Genomic DNA, 17,221 nt, shown 5'->3' on the forward strand with positions numbered 1-17,221 from the left:
AAATTGTACATTTTGGTATTATTTCGTTTTTCCAAAGGTATCCTAACACAATACCTGCATTAATATTGCAATTAGGTAGCTATTTATCATGACAGATTATAGTATTTGGAATCTGGCGGTCAAAATGACCGCTCACGGCAGTTCTAGTAGTTATGGAATCCCGGCACTTCTAGTGTTAAATTGTCCTGCAGAACTATTCTGAGGGTATTGGGCCCGTCCAGTTTAACTCCACATACTGTGTAGATGTAGTTTATTGTCAAAACATTCCCTTTCTTCCAATTTGACTATGAAACGAACAGCTCTTGTCATTTTTTTGTCAACTCATCGTCCTCAGTTCCTCAAAACATTCAGTTCTTCACAACTGAAAATATGCATCACTGTGTGTGAATAGAGGTGGATAAATATATTTCTTGCAACAAAGTGTCAGTTTCATTTCAAACGTAAAACATTTTGCCGCGGGGTTCGGGGCGTGCTAAAAAGAAATCCTAAAGGAAACAGAGAAGGTAAAGGATTAACCAAAAAAGGTGGGACAACATTATGCAAATTGTAAATTATGTTTAGAAAGGACAGTTTGGGTCATAATCCTATTGCATGATCCCATTCTAACCTCTGGGTTTGAACCAACCAAGAACCAAGTTGCAATACAATAGAAGTATCCTGCAAACATTATTAATATTATTACTAATGTTTTTAAAACATGTTTAAACCCAAGGTAAACACAAAAAAGTGTTATAAATTACGGTTGTAACTATATGCAATGTGAAACCAAAATCACAACAATCAGATCCACAAAACGCAGAGTGAGAAGGCAGAATCTTGACCCCTTCCAACTCCCAGAGTTGTCCTTCCCATCCAGATCCAATCCAATGTTAGTATTAGTCTTTTTGGTGCCTTATCCATGTTTTGTCTGGTAAATTTAGCTTACTGTTAAGACGGTTCAGTAAACTGCTGTTAGGCTGGGTGCTGGGTGGATATGTCCCCGGGGCTGTTGAGGGCGCTCATCTCAACTGAAGCCTCGCAGCACCGGGAGACAGAGGCAGACAGACAGGGGTGTGCTAGCTGGCTAAATTACCATTAGATTAGTCATCTATCTATACAGGCAAATTTTACTGATGAATTTGTGATCATACAAAAAATAAACTGAGCTTGTTGAACAATGTCGTAATCTTATGTTACCCACCAAGATTTAGCTAACGTAACAGACCAAGCATTAGTATTAGCTACTCGTCAACCAAAACCATTACAGTAGTCACCAAAGCGCTTTTCCTCTTTGGTCCCCCTACAGGTTGGAAGCGGAATTGTCCATTATTGTTACCATCACCATTATTCTTATGTCTTATATGAACAGTGGTTAATGAACCACTGAAACAATTTTGGAAACATTATTTTAAGGTATAAAAGAATCTTTGGTTTTGGATTAATCAATATAGAAATCAATTAATATCAATAAATAAGGTATCTGTTGTGTGTTGCAAAGTGGCATATAATCAATGACAAAACGGTGCCTTGTGGCAGAAAAATAATTCTCCTCTAAACCCCACCCCATTATAAATATATGCTGTTGTTTTTATCATATAGAAATAATCAAGTGTTAAACACAACCTCAAGTGACACACAGACATTCCCCTCAGACAATCCCGAATGAGATTCAGAAGATAACATGACAGCTTTGCCATGACAAGTAAATGTCTGTATGGTTAGACAGGTGGTTACACAGCTGGATACATCAGCTTCTCAGACTGAGTGATTCTCAGAGTGTCAGGGACCAGGGTGGCCCAGTGATTGGAGAGACTGTACAAGGTCGAGAATTTGATCATCTCAAGAGCTGGTGTGAATTCATCAACCAGCCATGTATCCTGTCACAGCGTCCTTGAGAAAGAAAACAACCAACTCCCTGGTCTAGAGCAACAGCAAAATGTTGAAAACACAAATGTACTGACTTCGAAGCAGGATTTTTTGTTGTTGTTCTGGGCAAGGACCAATTTTTGCTGATAATATGGAACACAAAATGTTGTCAGTAACTTCCTGGAACAGAAGCTAGACAAGAGCATCATCACTCCCTACTCTCGCTCGGGGCCTCTTCCTCCCACTGTGACATTTTTCACACAAACTCTTCTTTTTCTCGGGAACATGTTATACACAGTCTTTTTTTTTTTCTTATCAATATTCATCCGGAATTCACAGTGCATCTCAAATAGGATTCATCCACATTTCATTACACTATTACACCTGAAAAAGGAGCTTCCACTATTCACATTAAAATTACATTGCGTGTCTCTGTGACATTTCTTTTTTTTGCCAGTGAGACAGAACTAGATACAGTATGTGTCTTTTTAAACATGAAAGCAAAGGGGGTTGCAGTACTGCCACTTACAGTTTCTGTTTCTTTTCAAAGCAGAGGAAAAGGTGATTACACGTCAACCTCAAGTTTGAGCAAGCCATCCATTAACTAAGTTAGTCTTCTGCAATCACAATATGTTGTGCTAAAGAAGTGCAAAATTAAACAAAATTATTAGAATTTAAGGCGGTTTTGTTAGGAATGGGGATACAGTTACATTTAGGTTGCCTTTATTGCCAAGTGAAAATACTATACTTAACTTCCATATATCTAAGGATAAATGCATTTGCATATGACAAAACTCAAATAAACAGTTTGGACATACCATCTGAATATCAATTCATGCTGCAACTAGCTGATAACTAACAATTCACAGGATGTATAGATGTACGTGTAATATATTCCGTTCATAGACACCATGCTGGGAGAATAGGTAATGATGTGTAATGACACTTTTTTTTAAGTTTAGTGACCTTTAATAAACTGAACTCTATGAGTTAAGAAATATTCAAATAAATCACATCATTAATATGCAAATAGCAATAAATTGGGTCCTTTCTGGTACTTTATTTATGAATGAATTGCATGTTTTTTTCTGTGTGTGCGTGTGTGTTTGAGTGTATTTGTGTGTGTGTGTGTGTGTACCTTTCCTCATCTAAACTTGCTCTTTTGACAGTGATACGACCGCTGCTGTGAGCAAATTGAATGCAACCCCTGCAGAGGGTGGAGCTACCTTTGTATTCAGCACTGGTGTACAACCACCTCAGGACAGTCATTTCTGATCTGCAGATATGAAATTAATTATCTGGCACCAGAGAGGCTGGCTGTGGCAGTGCTGTTGTCATTTACATACAGTAATTAGACTGGGCAGCTGTTGGTGCTGCCATCACAAAACTGACGTCCAATTTAACAACTGAAGTCAGATCAACAAAATATCACCTACTTCTCGATGGAGATAGGTGTTGTTTAAGCATGGCGTGGAGTGACAGTTTGGTAGGAATCATGAGCTGTCAGAGGGGAGAATGATATCTTTTGGCTTGTTTTTGAGATTTGAGGGAGGGTGTTTCTAGTTGCATCTGGGGGTGTGAAAGGTGTTAACAGACGGTAATATAGTGATGAAAAAAAATCCAGGGAGAATTTTTCCTATGATAGCACCTTCTTGTGTCTGCAAAGCACTACAAGAAACAAACATGCCAGAACACAGAGCAGTTTCGTTTTTTTGTTGCTGAGGAAAAACTACATATCCTATATAATAATTTATGAAAAGCTTATTGAAATTGGTAGCCAGACACACTTCCCATCATTTGCCCAGTATTCCTGCCCTTGACTCAGCCAGATCAAGTTAAAGGGCAGAGATATAAAACTCTGCACATTCTATGTGTGTAAGCTGCCTGAGTTCAAGCTTGCTAAGTCCAGAATGGCCATGGTCTCACTTTACTTTCTGAGCCAAGGGCAGAAATATCATGGTTTTATAACGGAGGTAAATCTGGCCTTCATAAAGACTCCATACATCGCTTCCTTCCAGCTGGCAAAAGCAAGCAGAAAAAGCTAAGAGGAAAGGTGAGTTAGGGTAAGGACAAAATGTACATATTATGACAGATAAGTGAAATCAAGGAAGGATGGACAGAGTAAACAACTGAAGTGCGAAAAATAATAATATTTAAAATGCTTCCTTCTAGCCAACTTGTTTCTCACACTCTCTTATATGGTCAACAGACATGTGGGAGACAGGCATTTAAATTATGCTGCCCTGATTTATACATCAACTGTAAGTAGGTATAAGTGCATTTCTTAGTGTGCTTAAAATGTTATTTCCAATTTGCATAAAAGCAAAATTCAAGTCTCATCTGGTCTATTTTCAGTGCTACAAGGACACAGAAGGCAGAGCTTTGACTACGTACAGTATAGGATCAAATATAATTACCAGTCATACACACGCTGGCTGCTGGCTTAGTATTTTTTGTAAATTAAATGTCATAAAAGCATAAGGTCAGGGATATCAGATTTATAGTGGCAAAGGACATTCTCAAATATTCTCAAACTGATGTGGATGAGAAATGTGCTCGACTTTTTTTTATCAGAGAAAGCAATTCATTTTCTTGATTTCGGGTTTTTCGGATTTTGGGTGAAGGTGGAATGATAGCAGACTAGGGTGGCATTCACAAGGGAAATCAGACTAATCATTGCTGCCACCAAAAACTCTCAAATTCCCCAAATCAACATGCTGTAGTGTGATTTTCTAATGTTTGGTGATGTGTTGACAGATACTGTTCATTTAACAGTGATCAGGGGAAACGCTTTTCGCCCCAGGGAAGATCTGCAAGAATCAGTGAACAGAAAGCGCTAGTTTTAAAAACAGCTCTTATCATCTGGCTCGGGTGTCAAGCTGCAATCGTCTTTTACCACAACTTCCAGCCAGGGCAGAGTTGACACTGAAGATCTCGTCTCAAAGCGAAGCTTAGACTGGTCTATCCCAGCATGACTACCAGCGTCAGTTTGGTTTGAAATGTGCTGGGGACAGATACGCATTTGGAAGTGAATTTCCAGAAGTGCTGGGTACAATGACACGTTCATTTTTTTCTCTTTTGTGCAGGTCATGTTTTGAAAGACGCTGTCCTGTAGCTTACTATTGTAAATGAGTACCTAAGCATTAATCACCAAACGTCTCACTCATATTGATCCTCATAACCGCTAAAAAAGTCCAACTATTATGTTAATTGACATTAGAGCTAAGGAAAAACCTAACGTGGTTTAACGTACACAAGGATAAATGATCACCAAATTTCTCTCTCATATTGCTCCTCATAACCACTGAAAAAACAACAACTGTCAAAAGATCAAACACAAAGTCCAATTATTATGGATGTTATGTGACATTAAGCCGTTCTGCTTCACATTTTTAACAGGGCAGCTGTGGGTTGACTCTCCACAGTTCTCATGGGCTTTAAAAGTCATAACGTGAAAAAGGTTCACATGATTTAATGTACCTAAACAACGATCAATCATCGCCCAATTTTGGTTATGCAGTATGAGAGAGAAATCTGGTAATCACTGATCATTGTTTAGGTACATTAAACCACGTTAAGCCTTTTCCTCGCAATAGGCGCCAATGAAGAAGTAAACGTTAATTTGAGCTCACTTCTAGAATGGTTGGATTTCGGTTCAAGTGTTCATGAAAAGATATAGCCATGAGAAACTTGGTGAGCGTGAAGTTAAACTTTTTCACGATAAGAATGTCCCGACAGACAGTGATCAGAGAAGCGTGTAGCCAACGCAGCAGAACGGCTGTGTCTGCCCTTGTGGAGATAGAGATTTCTGTGGATTTGTTGGCATCTGGTGGTCAATAATTATATATGTTATAAACTTTTTATTTCTTGAGGTTAAAAAAAACGCTGGGTACAAAATGACCCACAATAAAATCTGATAGGTACGCCGTCCCCACCGAAATCGATGCCTATGCTGAGTACATCATTTGAGAAACTCTAATATCAAAATATCTTCAAAGTCCACAAATAAAAATCCAAAATACCTCAAACGATGTCACAGAACTCTTTCCTGGGAATTATCACGTTGCTAAAAGCTTATTTAGTATAATCTTAATAGTACCAATTTGACAAACATAGGCTAAAATACAGTGATGTGTGACAACCCCACAACTCCAACACGCAGAGGTTCACGCAGAGGATTTTAAGCCAAGGAACCCATGAGAGGATCACTGCTGTACTGGTGATCCTTCCATGTATGTTGTTTTATTACACTTCTATAGTCTTAGTTATGTGAACAAAAAACACAAGAGAACTGTATTAGAGAGATATTATACATGTATTAAAAATTTGCACCATCTTAACACAGAATGCCTAAAACTATGTTACTGACATCCATTCAATTAGCTTCAAATAACTGTACCACAACCAAAAAATCAAAGTAAAATCAAGATAACTTGAAGTGATTGAGCTAATTTGAAGTGAAGTGAAGTTCAGAACAAACACACACATATCAAGAGAAGTGCGAAGTGAGGTGTTTCACACTTACATTGTATCTATGGACAAAAGACAACACGTTTTGATTATTTAAAGCTACATGTGTAGTTTTTGCCCTGATGAAGAATTCAGAGTAATAACAACAAAACTGTCGGTACACCCACGTGATACAAGCTTTCCATGACCGCGCATGATGTTCATTAATTTCAAAATGTTAAGCACTATAGCTTTAAACATTGCACAATTCATTAAATAAGAATGTAGTCAAAGTAATATTTTAAATTTGAAATAAAAATAATATTTGTTGAAAAAATCATGATAATTTAAATAAACAAATGTAAAAACTTTTCACATACCACGTAGGAGAGTTTAACTGACCCCTGGTACCACACTTGGACAATAAATGGTCTTATCAACATTGACTATAAATAAAAATGCTTAGATTCAGGTTCAAGACACAGACACATCACGCCATGAATTATTGAAACAAGTAGCCTATTAGGCCTACTTCACAAATGTATAATTTAACTAGTTAAAATGTGGATTTTGGTGTAATTTTGTTTTTCTTAAGATATCCTATAACAATTCATGCAATCCTATCACAATAAGTTATTTATCAAGAGAGATTATAGAGTTTGGAATCTGGCGATCAAAATGACAGTTCACTGCAATTCCAATAGTCATAGAATTCTGGCACTTCTAGTGTTAAAATCCATGACCACCACAGAGCCAACGTGCATATGTTATCAATAGTTAGCTCGTGCTGGTTTCCTAACTGTGTCGCAAGTCACAGGAGCTTAGCTGGGAGCTTTTAGAGACAGCTAAAGTTATTGTTTGCTGCCCTACAGCTGTCAGACTTTGCATCAACTTCATGGTTTCCCTTCTAATAGCTGTATTCTCAGTAACGTGACAATCTGCTAGAAACATGTTGCTTGTAAATCACTAAAATAGGAGTGGCAGCACCGTTTGGCTTAGTTATCAATGTTGTTAGCATTGTGGCTAACACTATTGTTACTTTACTTTAATATGACAAGTCGTTTTGGCTAACATGATGTCATTGTGCTAACCGAGAACTGTTACCCTTAACAACAGAGCCTCTTCACTAGCTACGCTAGTACACTACACTACACTACAGATCATGTTTCATTACAGAGTTCTCTGTTGATTTCTGTTATCGCTGTGTGCTCGCGGTGGAATATAATGTAAACAGAGAGCGGCGTGCCAGAAACGCAATGTGTCATGATGTAGGTTCCCTTCAAGCCCAGGCTGATCATAGAAGTCCTTCATGTTGACAGAACGTGTAACAACCTCATGCTTACAGTGGCATTGACAATGCATACGCCAAAGTAGTGTCGTACATATTTAACAGGGTGCATTTGAGCATTAAATATTCAAATATTATTTGAATATTAAAAAATAACAAATGAAATTCGAATGATATTTTAGAGGAAGCCTGACAGTTCTAACGCACGCACGCACACACACACACACACGCGCACACGCACACACACACACACACGCGCACACGCACACACACACACACACACACACACACACACACACAGACACACACACACACACACACACACACACACACACACACACCCTGTACAGGTGCCATACGGTATATCTGTGTGTTGTGTTTAATGAGCACCTCATACCCATTTGCATTCCTGATTCCTGACAGGAAAGCCATTATGTTGTCACATTTTCTTGAAATAACCCTGATTTAATCTTCCATCAATAAAAAATAATAATAGTGCAGTCACAGGTTTAATTAATCGTATGCTCTGTATTCAGTAATCAGCTATACTACTATATGTACATTTCCAAAATAATTCATGCAACAGGCACCTTTAAAGCTGGTGAAGGAAGATTCACATATCAGCATATTGTAATTCAAGTGGTCTGAGAAAAGACTTTTGGATGTACTCCTTGGCTTTAGTTTTCCGGCTTTAGTAAATCTAGCGTCAAAGGAGACTGGCCAATCGCGGGTCATTTTAGAGATTTAGAGAGAGCATTCCTATTTGCTGTTCTGCCAATGCAAATGCACGTGTACGTGACTTTTGGCAAAAGTTTTGTTTACCGCAGCCAAAGGCTAAGGACTGCAGTTAATTCAAGGCTAACCTATTAGATAAGAGACTGCATTGTAATTAATGCATATAGTACATATATGAATCAAACTGTGTACAAAAGTAATCTAGTTTATTGTCCGGAGATTAGACATTTGCTGTGAAAACAGTTGGGAGAGATGGTCTGCTTGGGTTAGCCGTTAGCCTAGCACAAACACAGGCTTGTTTGTCATGTTTACGTTTCCTCTCATGGAGCCACAGCAGTCTCCTTATTCAGAAGGAGACTAAGCTGTGGCACGGCCTACTGCTGCCAACCCAACTAGGAGACACCATAGGTGTTGTGAGACAAAACATAAACGCGGCAGACTACCTGGTGGTTTAGCCATTTGGCTAACTCTAGTCATTGCTGCTGCTAATTAAAACTTAATTAACTAAAGCGTTGAATCACAATATGTCATCTCAAAGGGCTTTACAAAGAAAACGGGACGGTCACGCTCATAGAATTGTCACTATATAACAGCATGCCATCTGGATGAAATGAATCATTCACACTCATAAAGGTTACTGCATGAAGCCAGTGCAGTCGCCTGAAGGGAGGGGCTAGAAAGACCGGCAAAGGGAGAGCTCCAGGAAGAGGTCATACTCTACTTTAAATTCTACCTCCTGCGGCTTTAACCAGTCACTCAGTCCTTCAGACACATACAGCTCTCTTGCTCTCCCAGGCACACACAAGCTGATGAACTGGTGCTTTGAGGTGAAATTAGCCTTTATCTGCCCACTGATCAGCATGAATCTTATCTGGCTTGTTATGTTTTCCTACCAATAGCCTCATTATAATGGTGAGAGAGATAGGAGGGGACATGTGCTTGACTCTGATCTACACATTCTCTTTTCCCCTCTTAAGAGTGCAATGGATTTCCTATTAGAGCCCGACCGATAAAGGATTTTTAAGGCCGATACCGACACAAAAATTTGGTTATTTAAAAATCGGATATGCCAATATATTGGCAACTATAATTAAAAAAAAATAATAATCCAGAAACGCGTTGCTAAACATAAACAGATTTTCCTTACATTAGTTATTTGTAGTTATTTATGAGTTCTCACTAAAATAATATGATAACAATTTGTTCATTGTCACAACAGAACAGAGGAACAACAAAATATATTGAAGGTCTGATAAATAAAAATACAAACTTAAGACATGAAACTTAAAGTCCTTTGAACAAAAACACATTAACAAAAACAAAATAAAAATCTGTGTTGCCAACAGGGACGTTGTAGAGCGCCTTCTGGTGGACAAACTATGCAACGCTCATAACATGTTTGAGAATCTGTTTTTATTTTTTTAATATTAATTTATCAGAATCATTTATTTGTCATTATAAATGATTCAGATGAATAAATATTTAAATTTTGTTTATTTCTTTTAAATCGGCAATTATAAATGTTGATACTGATAGATCGGAATTATCGGCCAATAATATCGGTCGGGCTCTATTTCCTATACTGTCACAGTTAGATAGAAATGGATGATAGCCAGGTAAGAGTGGCCTTTAAAGAGAGGAGGGTCAACAGTGAATGAGATGGAGATCTTTCGGTCAAACACATGCGGCTGGATGTTGGCCCGGAGAGATGGAGATCAGACCCTGCAAGTAGACAAGCTAAATAAAGTGTGAGGGAAAATGTTATGTTGATGCTGTTGTTACTGTACTACTGTTACTACTGGGAGGAGGAGGTAAATGGAGACAGTACTGCAAGGATTTTCCCATGAGCAATATACAAATCTATCACTCCACAATAGGCAAAAACTACAAACCTTCCTGCAAGCTTAAAATGCAGAATGATTTACTGTTTTGTACAAAAGCACAAGTTTTATCATTTATTTAGCAGACAACTGCGGTTAATAAACAGAAGGCCAGCTACCCACTATGATTTACATTCTCTCAAGTGAAAGCCACTTATTAAAACACAGGTCTCCTGGGAAAGATGGTGGAGAGTCCTCATGAACAACAAACAAAGGCAGAGAGTGTGGTGAATCTTCCCAGGAGAACACTGTTGACTCCGCTGGGTGAACATGTGGAGAAAGAGTATAGATTTTCTGAAAACATAAAGTAACTGGAAAGAGCATTTACTGTACACATTTTTATCCGCTGACTGGATTATATATATATATATATATATGGCCACTTCAGATCAAGCTGGTTACAGGTGGTGCTATTATTCTAATTATTTGCACTCCAACACATTTACATTTATACATATAATGTTTACATGTTCTACTTTTTATTTTCATGCTCGGCTCAGATTTGGATTGTTTAACATACTATTTTACTTAAAACTACTTTATTAATTCCACCAATAGCTAAAAATACTGCATTCCAACAATTTTGTGATAATACAATCCTATGTGTACATATTGCCAATCCCAAATTTGTTAGGTATGCCTCTCTGAGCTAATGTCTATCCTTTCTTTTGACTTATTATCACCTCTCAGCTCAGAAATGTGACTGTATTCAAGGGCCGTGTTTCTATAATCATTAGCCAAGTATGTTAACTAAACAGAATTAGATTATATTTATGGCTGACTAAATCCTTAGTTTTGAGAGGCATATTTACTGAAGCACGCAGCTAAATTAATCAGGTTATCTCCACTCAAATAAACACTGTGCCTCTCCTCTCTGTCTCTCTGATCTATAATCCATTCTCACTGTCATTTTGCAGACACAGGGAATACACAGGGAATTATGTAGAATATGTTTGATCACTGTAATTTACTGCCACCTCTCCAGTGCCTGGTAATGGTAAAGGGCAATATCAAACAGTTGAACACTTATCTATCTCTATGAGCTTAAATAATTAACACGCAAATATGAAGAAAAAAAACTATAGATGAACATGAGATGAGCTTTATGTTGTACTTGTACTACCATTTTAAAACCCACTTGGATTTTGTTAAAGCTGTTGGACAGGACTTTTTTTTTTAGAACAAAGGAGGAAAAAACCCTGTTTACAAAAATACCCATGTGCATGTTGACTAGGTATCAGTCAATTATAAAAATAATAAAAAATAAGAAGTACATTCTGTTCCACTAAGGCTTGGCATGTAAGGCTGAGTTAGAGGCACAGCAGAGAAATGCAGCCACCACTCACCTCGAGCTTTGCCTTTTGAAGCCATCACTGCAGTCCCCAAGTAGACAAGAGGGATTGGATGGACAGGAAGAGAGGCAGATGCCAGAAAACAGAGGGGAAAAAACAAAGACAAAAGACAGAGCAACTAATTAAATAACTGTATGAAGAACAGTTTATCTGTTGCATTTATGCAGAAACAGCCTTGTCTTTATCTTGAATGTCAATCACGAGTGGTGAAACCCTGAAAGAGAATGTCTCGATTTCACTCAACTGCAAATTGAGACCTTACAGTGTTGCACCTTTTAATTAGTTGTGTCATATCATCTGGATCAGGCAAGGAAGCTTGTTGCTTTTTAATGAGCTTGCAAGGCCCATACGGATATGGGCATACTCTATATATCCCATTCTTAATTAGTGAGTGCTCTGGGTCATTAGATTTCTATTGGAAATTACAGACTTTATGAACATTTTACACTTGCTTATCTTGTTTTCAGCTAATGACTGTATGGCTTTGCTTTTACTTAAAGAGAGTACTCATTTGTCTGTGTGTGTGTGTGTGTGTGTGTGTTTGTGTGTGTGTGTATGTGCACGCTCTTAGGGCTACAGTCATGAATGCAGACACTGGTGCATCATCATATTAGGTTGTGATTGACAGCACTGTAATCAGAGAGGAGAAGAACAGACAGGACTGTTGTCTAGCAAAGAATACGCCACGGAAGGCTTCAATGAGCAGCTCGGTGCAAACCATATAGGCCGATATGTACAAAAACAAAGGGAAGCACAACACAGACAACCTGACCAACAACAAGAGTCTCACCTCTGAGACTTCCTGCAGGTAAAAACACAGAAAAGAGCCAAATAAACAAAATAGATTGTCTATTAGCGCCAAGTGTGCGTCTGTGTATCAGCGTGTTTATCCCGAAGGAATGACTCTTATGCTTCACACACACTGCTTTGCCAAATTGATGGATCTATTGGAATGCCTCCAGTGAGCCTGCAAACCTGTACAGCTCTAAGAGACAGCGCCTAAAAGAGAAGATGAGAGGAAGAACAAAGAGAATATAACCGCAGATGGCGAGTCTGCAGGTTAAAAAAAATATTGTGCTTTCTTTTCAATTAGAGATTAATAACTCACTCTCCCTGTACACAATAAATATAGAATTCTTCATTTTGGCTGATAAATATACTGTAAAAAGATTGAAATGTATTGTCAGGGAGGGAGCAAAATCCTGAAAGCCTGCCTAGAGCTATAAGCCAGTCTTTGGCATCTCACATACATATTGTTTTGTTTATATTTCAGAGACATCAAATCCTGATAGCCAATTTTCAGTAGCTGATGGAGATGATTGTGTTTTGTTCGCGTTATTCGATAGTTTGCCAAGGTGCAAGATAGACAGTGTTAGAGTGAAGAATTGAGAAACTGAAAGAGAGGGACGGCTCATTTCCTGTGATCTTTCAGTGAATTTTCACTCAATTTGCACACATTTCCTGATTTAAGCAGCACAGTATTTTTAGTAAATCCAAAAGTCGATTACAATTTACTACATTGTAAATATTGTAAATACCTTGGCATTCACATTTATGGCAATCTCACTTTTAAATTGCCCAGGTTTGTAATCGTATTAAGTACAACCTGCCAAATTTTAGATATGTCTGAAGCTGCATATCAATAAAGGATGCGATGATGTACATGCACTCGATGATCACTTATTGTTTGACAACCTGGTCAGAAGCTTACAAATGTCTCTCAAACTACTACACTCCATATACAAACAAACTCTAGAGATTCTAAATCATATTTAAACAAAAATATAAACTTGTATGTTGCAAAGATATGATAACATATACAGATATATGTTTTATGTATAAAATCTTACATGGTCTAGCTCCTCCTGGATTAAGCCAGTTTGTGAGCACAGCACCGACTGCTTGCAGATCAACATGGAGTGTAGCGAGAGGCGAATGCATTGTCCCGTTAAGGAGAAGTGCTTTTTTGTGCTCTGCCTGTGTGTCTGTTTCACTATTGTATATTTAGGAAAATAATATGTTGCTTGTTATCTGTTTGTTATCTGTTCTGACAGTTCAGTTGAGGGTGTGTATTTGTGTTGATCACACCCAACTGTTCTTGTTTTTGTCTTTTAGCATTATAATCAACTATTATTGTATAGAGCCATATCTATATGTATTATTGATAGATTATTTGTTCTTCTGGCACAGTTTTACTTGTATGTATTTTAAGTGTACATTATCCCTGACCAATGCACCTGAGATAAATAAACATAAAAAAGTGGCACACCCCAAGGGGCAAATGAAAGGAACAAAATACAAAAAAATGCATAAAAAGCTACACTATTACTCTCTTACAAACAAATGCACAAACACAGGCAGGCGGTGAAAGTATCACACCTTGCTGCTGTGTCACTGGTCAAGAGGGAGAGAAGCTGAAAGAGAAACAGGGCAGCGGATGTCACTTCTCTACCAACACTGCCTTCTACATGAGACTGATGGCTGTGTGAAATATTCGCTCAGCAAAGTCTGACCTCGCTCTATACCTGCCTTTCATCCCTGCTGTCAGGGTATGAGTTCCCTGTCACAACTGTGGCTCTGTGATCTCTTCCAGTCAATACCCATGAAAAAAAATCTCATTATATGGTTTTATAGCCATTCACTTAACAATAACAGCATACACACACACATATATATATATATATATATATATATATATATATATATATATATATATATATATATATAGTATACACACACACATATCTATAGGGAGGGAGTGAAAGAAGAACACAAGCAGCGAAGACAAGCAGTCTTATTCACCACGCTCTTGTATATCCGAGTATTACAGTTACCAGGCAACCAACACAACAGTTCAGAAAGTCCTGGCAAGCTGAAATTGAATAAAACACTTTTCATTCCACTCTCTCATTCTGCCATTTTGCCATACCATGAGCAGAGTATTCCCACTTTATTATACAATGGTGACCTCTCACATGCTCTCAAAACTCCTGATTGGACAAATACTGGCACCTGAATGGTATTAAATGTAGCTATTTTTTTCCATACAGTGCATCATTTTACTTTATACATTTGCCTTTGATCCCTCCTTTTCCATTGTCACATGTCAAGTAAAGAGTTTATAAAAAAACTATTTTTTTTAAAAGGTTACTAAAAGAACAAAAGTATTCAGCATTACAGTATAATCTCGACCATTTTTCTATTACTAGCATCACTGTTTTTTTTATACTGTACTGTTATGTACTGTATTATTTCTAGGATTTTTTTTTAAATGTATTTGAAACTCTGTCAAGATATAATATAAAATGCAATTTCCTATAATGTCAAAGTGTAGCAACACTAAGGATTAATACACTACTATTTGAAATCTTTTGGTTCATTGGACTGTTGTTTCAATTACTAGGGTTACTGGACCAAACTAGAGGAACCATCAGCAGAACATCAGCAGCAATATTGATTCGCTGTACATTCAGGTGGTGAACGTTGCTCTGTTGGCTGGGCAACAGTTGTTTGCCAACATTGAGCTGATTGTGTTGAGTCTAGTTGGTTTAAAAAAAATTCTTTTTCTGCCCCCTAGTGGTCAAATACACTACTTGTAGCTTTAAAAAATAGAACTGAAGGTGAAAAACCCACGGACATTTGTCCTGCAAGTTGAAAATGGTATTGTATTACATTTAAATTACAAAAGTTTTAGTAGTACTAACCTAAACCTTACTTGAAGCTTATGGTCTAAGTTTTGTGTGTGTATGTAAACACACACACACACACTTTATCTAAGAGAGTAAAAATTCTGTGACTGTATGGTGGCGCAAAAGAAGAATCTGAGTTGTAAGCAGGTTGTTGTCGGTCTCTGTCACCGTCAGCGGGACGCCGTCATAAATAAACTGTGTGATAGTTCATACAGACACCACCTGCTGTGACACGCAAACACACACACACACACACACACACACACACACACACACACACACACACACACACACACACACACAACACACACAGCAGTGATCATAGTATTTCCTTAGGGTGTAAGTCTCCTGGGACATGTGTTCATTCAATTCCAACATCCTTCCTTTTTTCTTCTTTTTTTTCCCTCTCCCTTCAACTTTTGCTCATTCAGGAGTCTGTCTCACCTGCCTTGTCACATTCACTCTGCCTCCCTTTTAACCATTTCCTTCCTTGCATCTTTCTCTCACTTTCTGCATTTCCTTCCTCCCTGAGGTTACCTTTTTTACAGTGGCAGATATATTCAGAGTCTGATACGCAGTGAAAATCCTATGGAGATCAATGTGTGCAGCGTGGCTCTCTGAGCTGTCACATGGCATGATGGAAAGTTTAGCTTATCTTTCGTACAGAAGCAGCTGTTTTCCCATATGCTTGATATACTCCAGGCCCTTGGAATCATACCAATATTCCATCGGTGAGCGGATTTTTGTGTAAAATTGTAACACACTTTTTGTCACCTTATGACTTGGCTGAACATAGAGCCAGCGACCCACTAGTAAACAAGAGTATATAAACATTGAGGAAAATATACATTGTGACACATACTCATGGAAAAAATATGTGGCAGCTTTGATTTCAAGAGAATCATCAGCATAAAAGTAGCTCCAAAGGAATACAAGCAATTGTATTTACATCTTATTTGATTTAGCAAAGCTGTTGCTAAGGTCCGTAATTCATCTCAGGGTAATAAAGGAGATGGTAAACAGTGCTAATAGATGGAATCAAGCTTACTTAACTCAGCTTATTGCCACCATACTGCTTGCTTTATTAGATCTGTCTACCTCGTACTTGTTTTCTTACATTACAGGGAGACACACATCTGTTTGTTTTGGCATTTAATCTAAGATAATTGATTTCTACTCCTTAACACAATTATACATACATACCCTATCCATGGTAAAATAAAATGATCTGCTCATAAGTTGAATGCCCATAAAACACACACACGCACGCACACACACAGAGGCACACGTGTTGTTACCGCATACACACAATTCACAACATTTGTTTCATCCATGCTAAAGATGGTCTACAGTAGGTGTTTTTTCGGGTTTTGGAGTAAATGCCTTATACTGTTTAAAAAAATAAATAAACTCATGACTAAGCAATGTGAATTCAAATTTGTTTGACCTCTTTCTAACACCTGTGCTGCATTTTGGTGACAATGTGGGCATTGTGTGACTGTAAATTGTTTATATTGAAGTCAGTGCAACACCATGTGTCATGTTATACACATGAAGCAGTATTCTTATATTACCTTTGAATAAAGATTGTTTATTTAAAAAAAATCTACATGAGAACACAGGAGATGTATAATTGAGAAAGAAAGGCAGTATTTATTCTCTTCTCTAGGGATCCGAATGATAATCATTTTCTAATATTCCCAAGCTTCTGAAACAGAAGTGATGTACAATGTAGTGAATAATAATGATGTGTCCGGTGTACTGTGTGACTATAATGGTAAAGGCATTATCACACTTATCTTATATACACTTATCAAAGAGCATAAATAAGTTGAACAAACTGTGAAGTTAATCATTGACATAGCAATAATCTCATTGCTGCTATGGTTACGTGAAATCCAACATATGCTTACCAACTATGAATATTCATATAAAGTAGTAATTAAGCTGTTGACCCTAACTATGTTTCAGATGTGATGCAGA

The 17,221-nt window shown here is 37.7% G+C and overlaps 1 protein-coding gene across 3 annotated transcripts in view; it reads right to left on the reverse strand.

The window, feature by feature from the left end:
• cadm2a (cell adhesion molecule 2a) overlaps positions 1-17,221 on the reverse strand; it is a 200,248-nt gene that overhangs the window by 56,945 nt on the left and 126,082 nt on the right. For 2 of the 3 annotated variants that reach the window (XM_034889185.1, XM_034889183.1), the window contains exon 2: positions 11,544-11,570. The exons of the other annotated variant lie outside the window; for it this stretch is intronic. In XM_034889185.1, coding sequence (XP_034745076.1) covers positions 11,544-11,570 — 27 coding nt within the window. The remainder of the gene's footprint in view (positions 1-11,543; positions 11,571-17,221) is intronic. 3 annotated transcript variants of the gene reach the window in all.

Source organism: Etheostoma cragini, chromosome 13 (genome assembly GCF_013103735.1).
Source record: "Etheostoma cragini isolate CJK2018 chromosome 13, CSU_Ecrag_1.0, whole genome shotgun sequence".
NCBI classification, from domain to species: Eukaryota; Metazoa; Chordata; class Actinopteri; order Perciformes; family Percidae; genus Etheostoma; species Etheostoma cragini.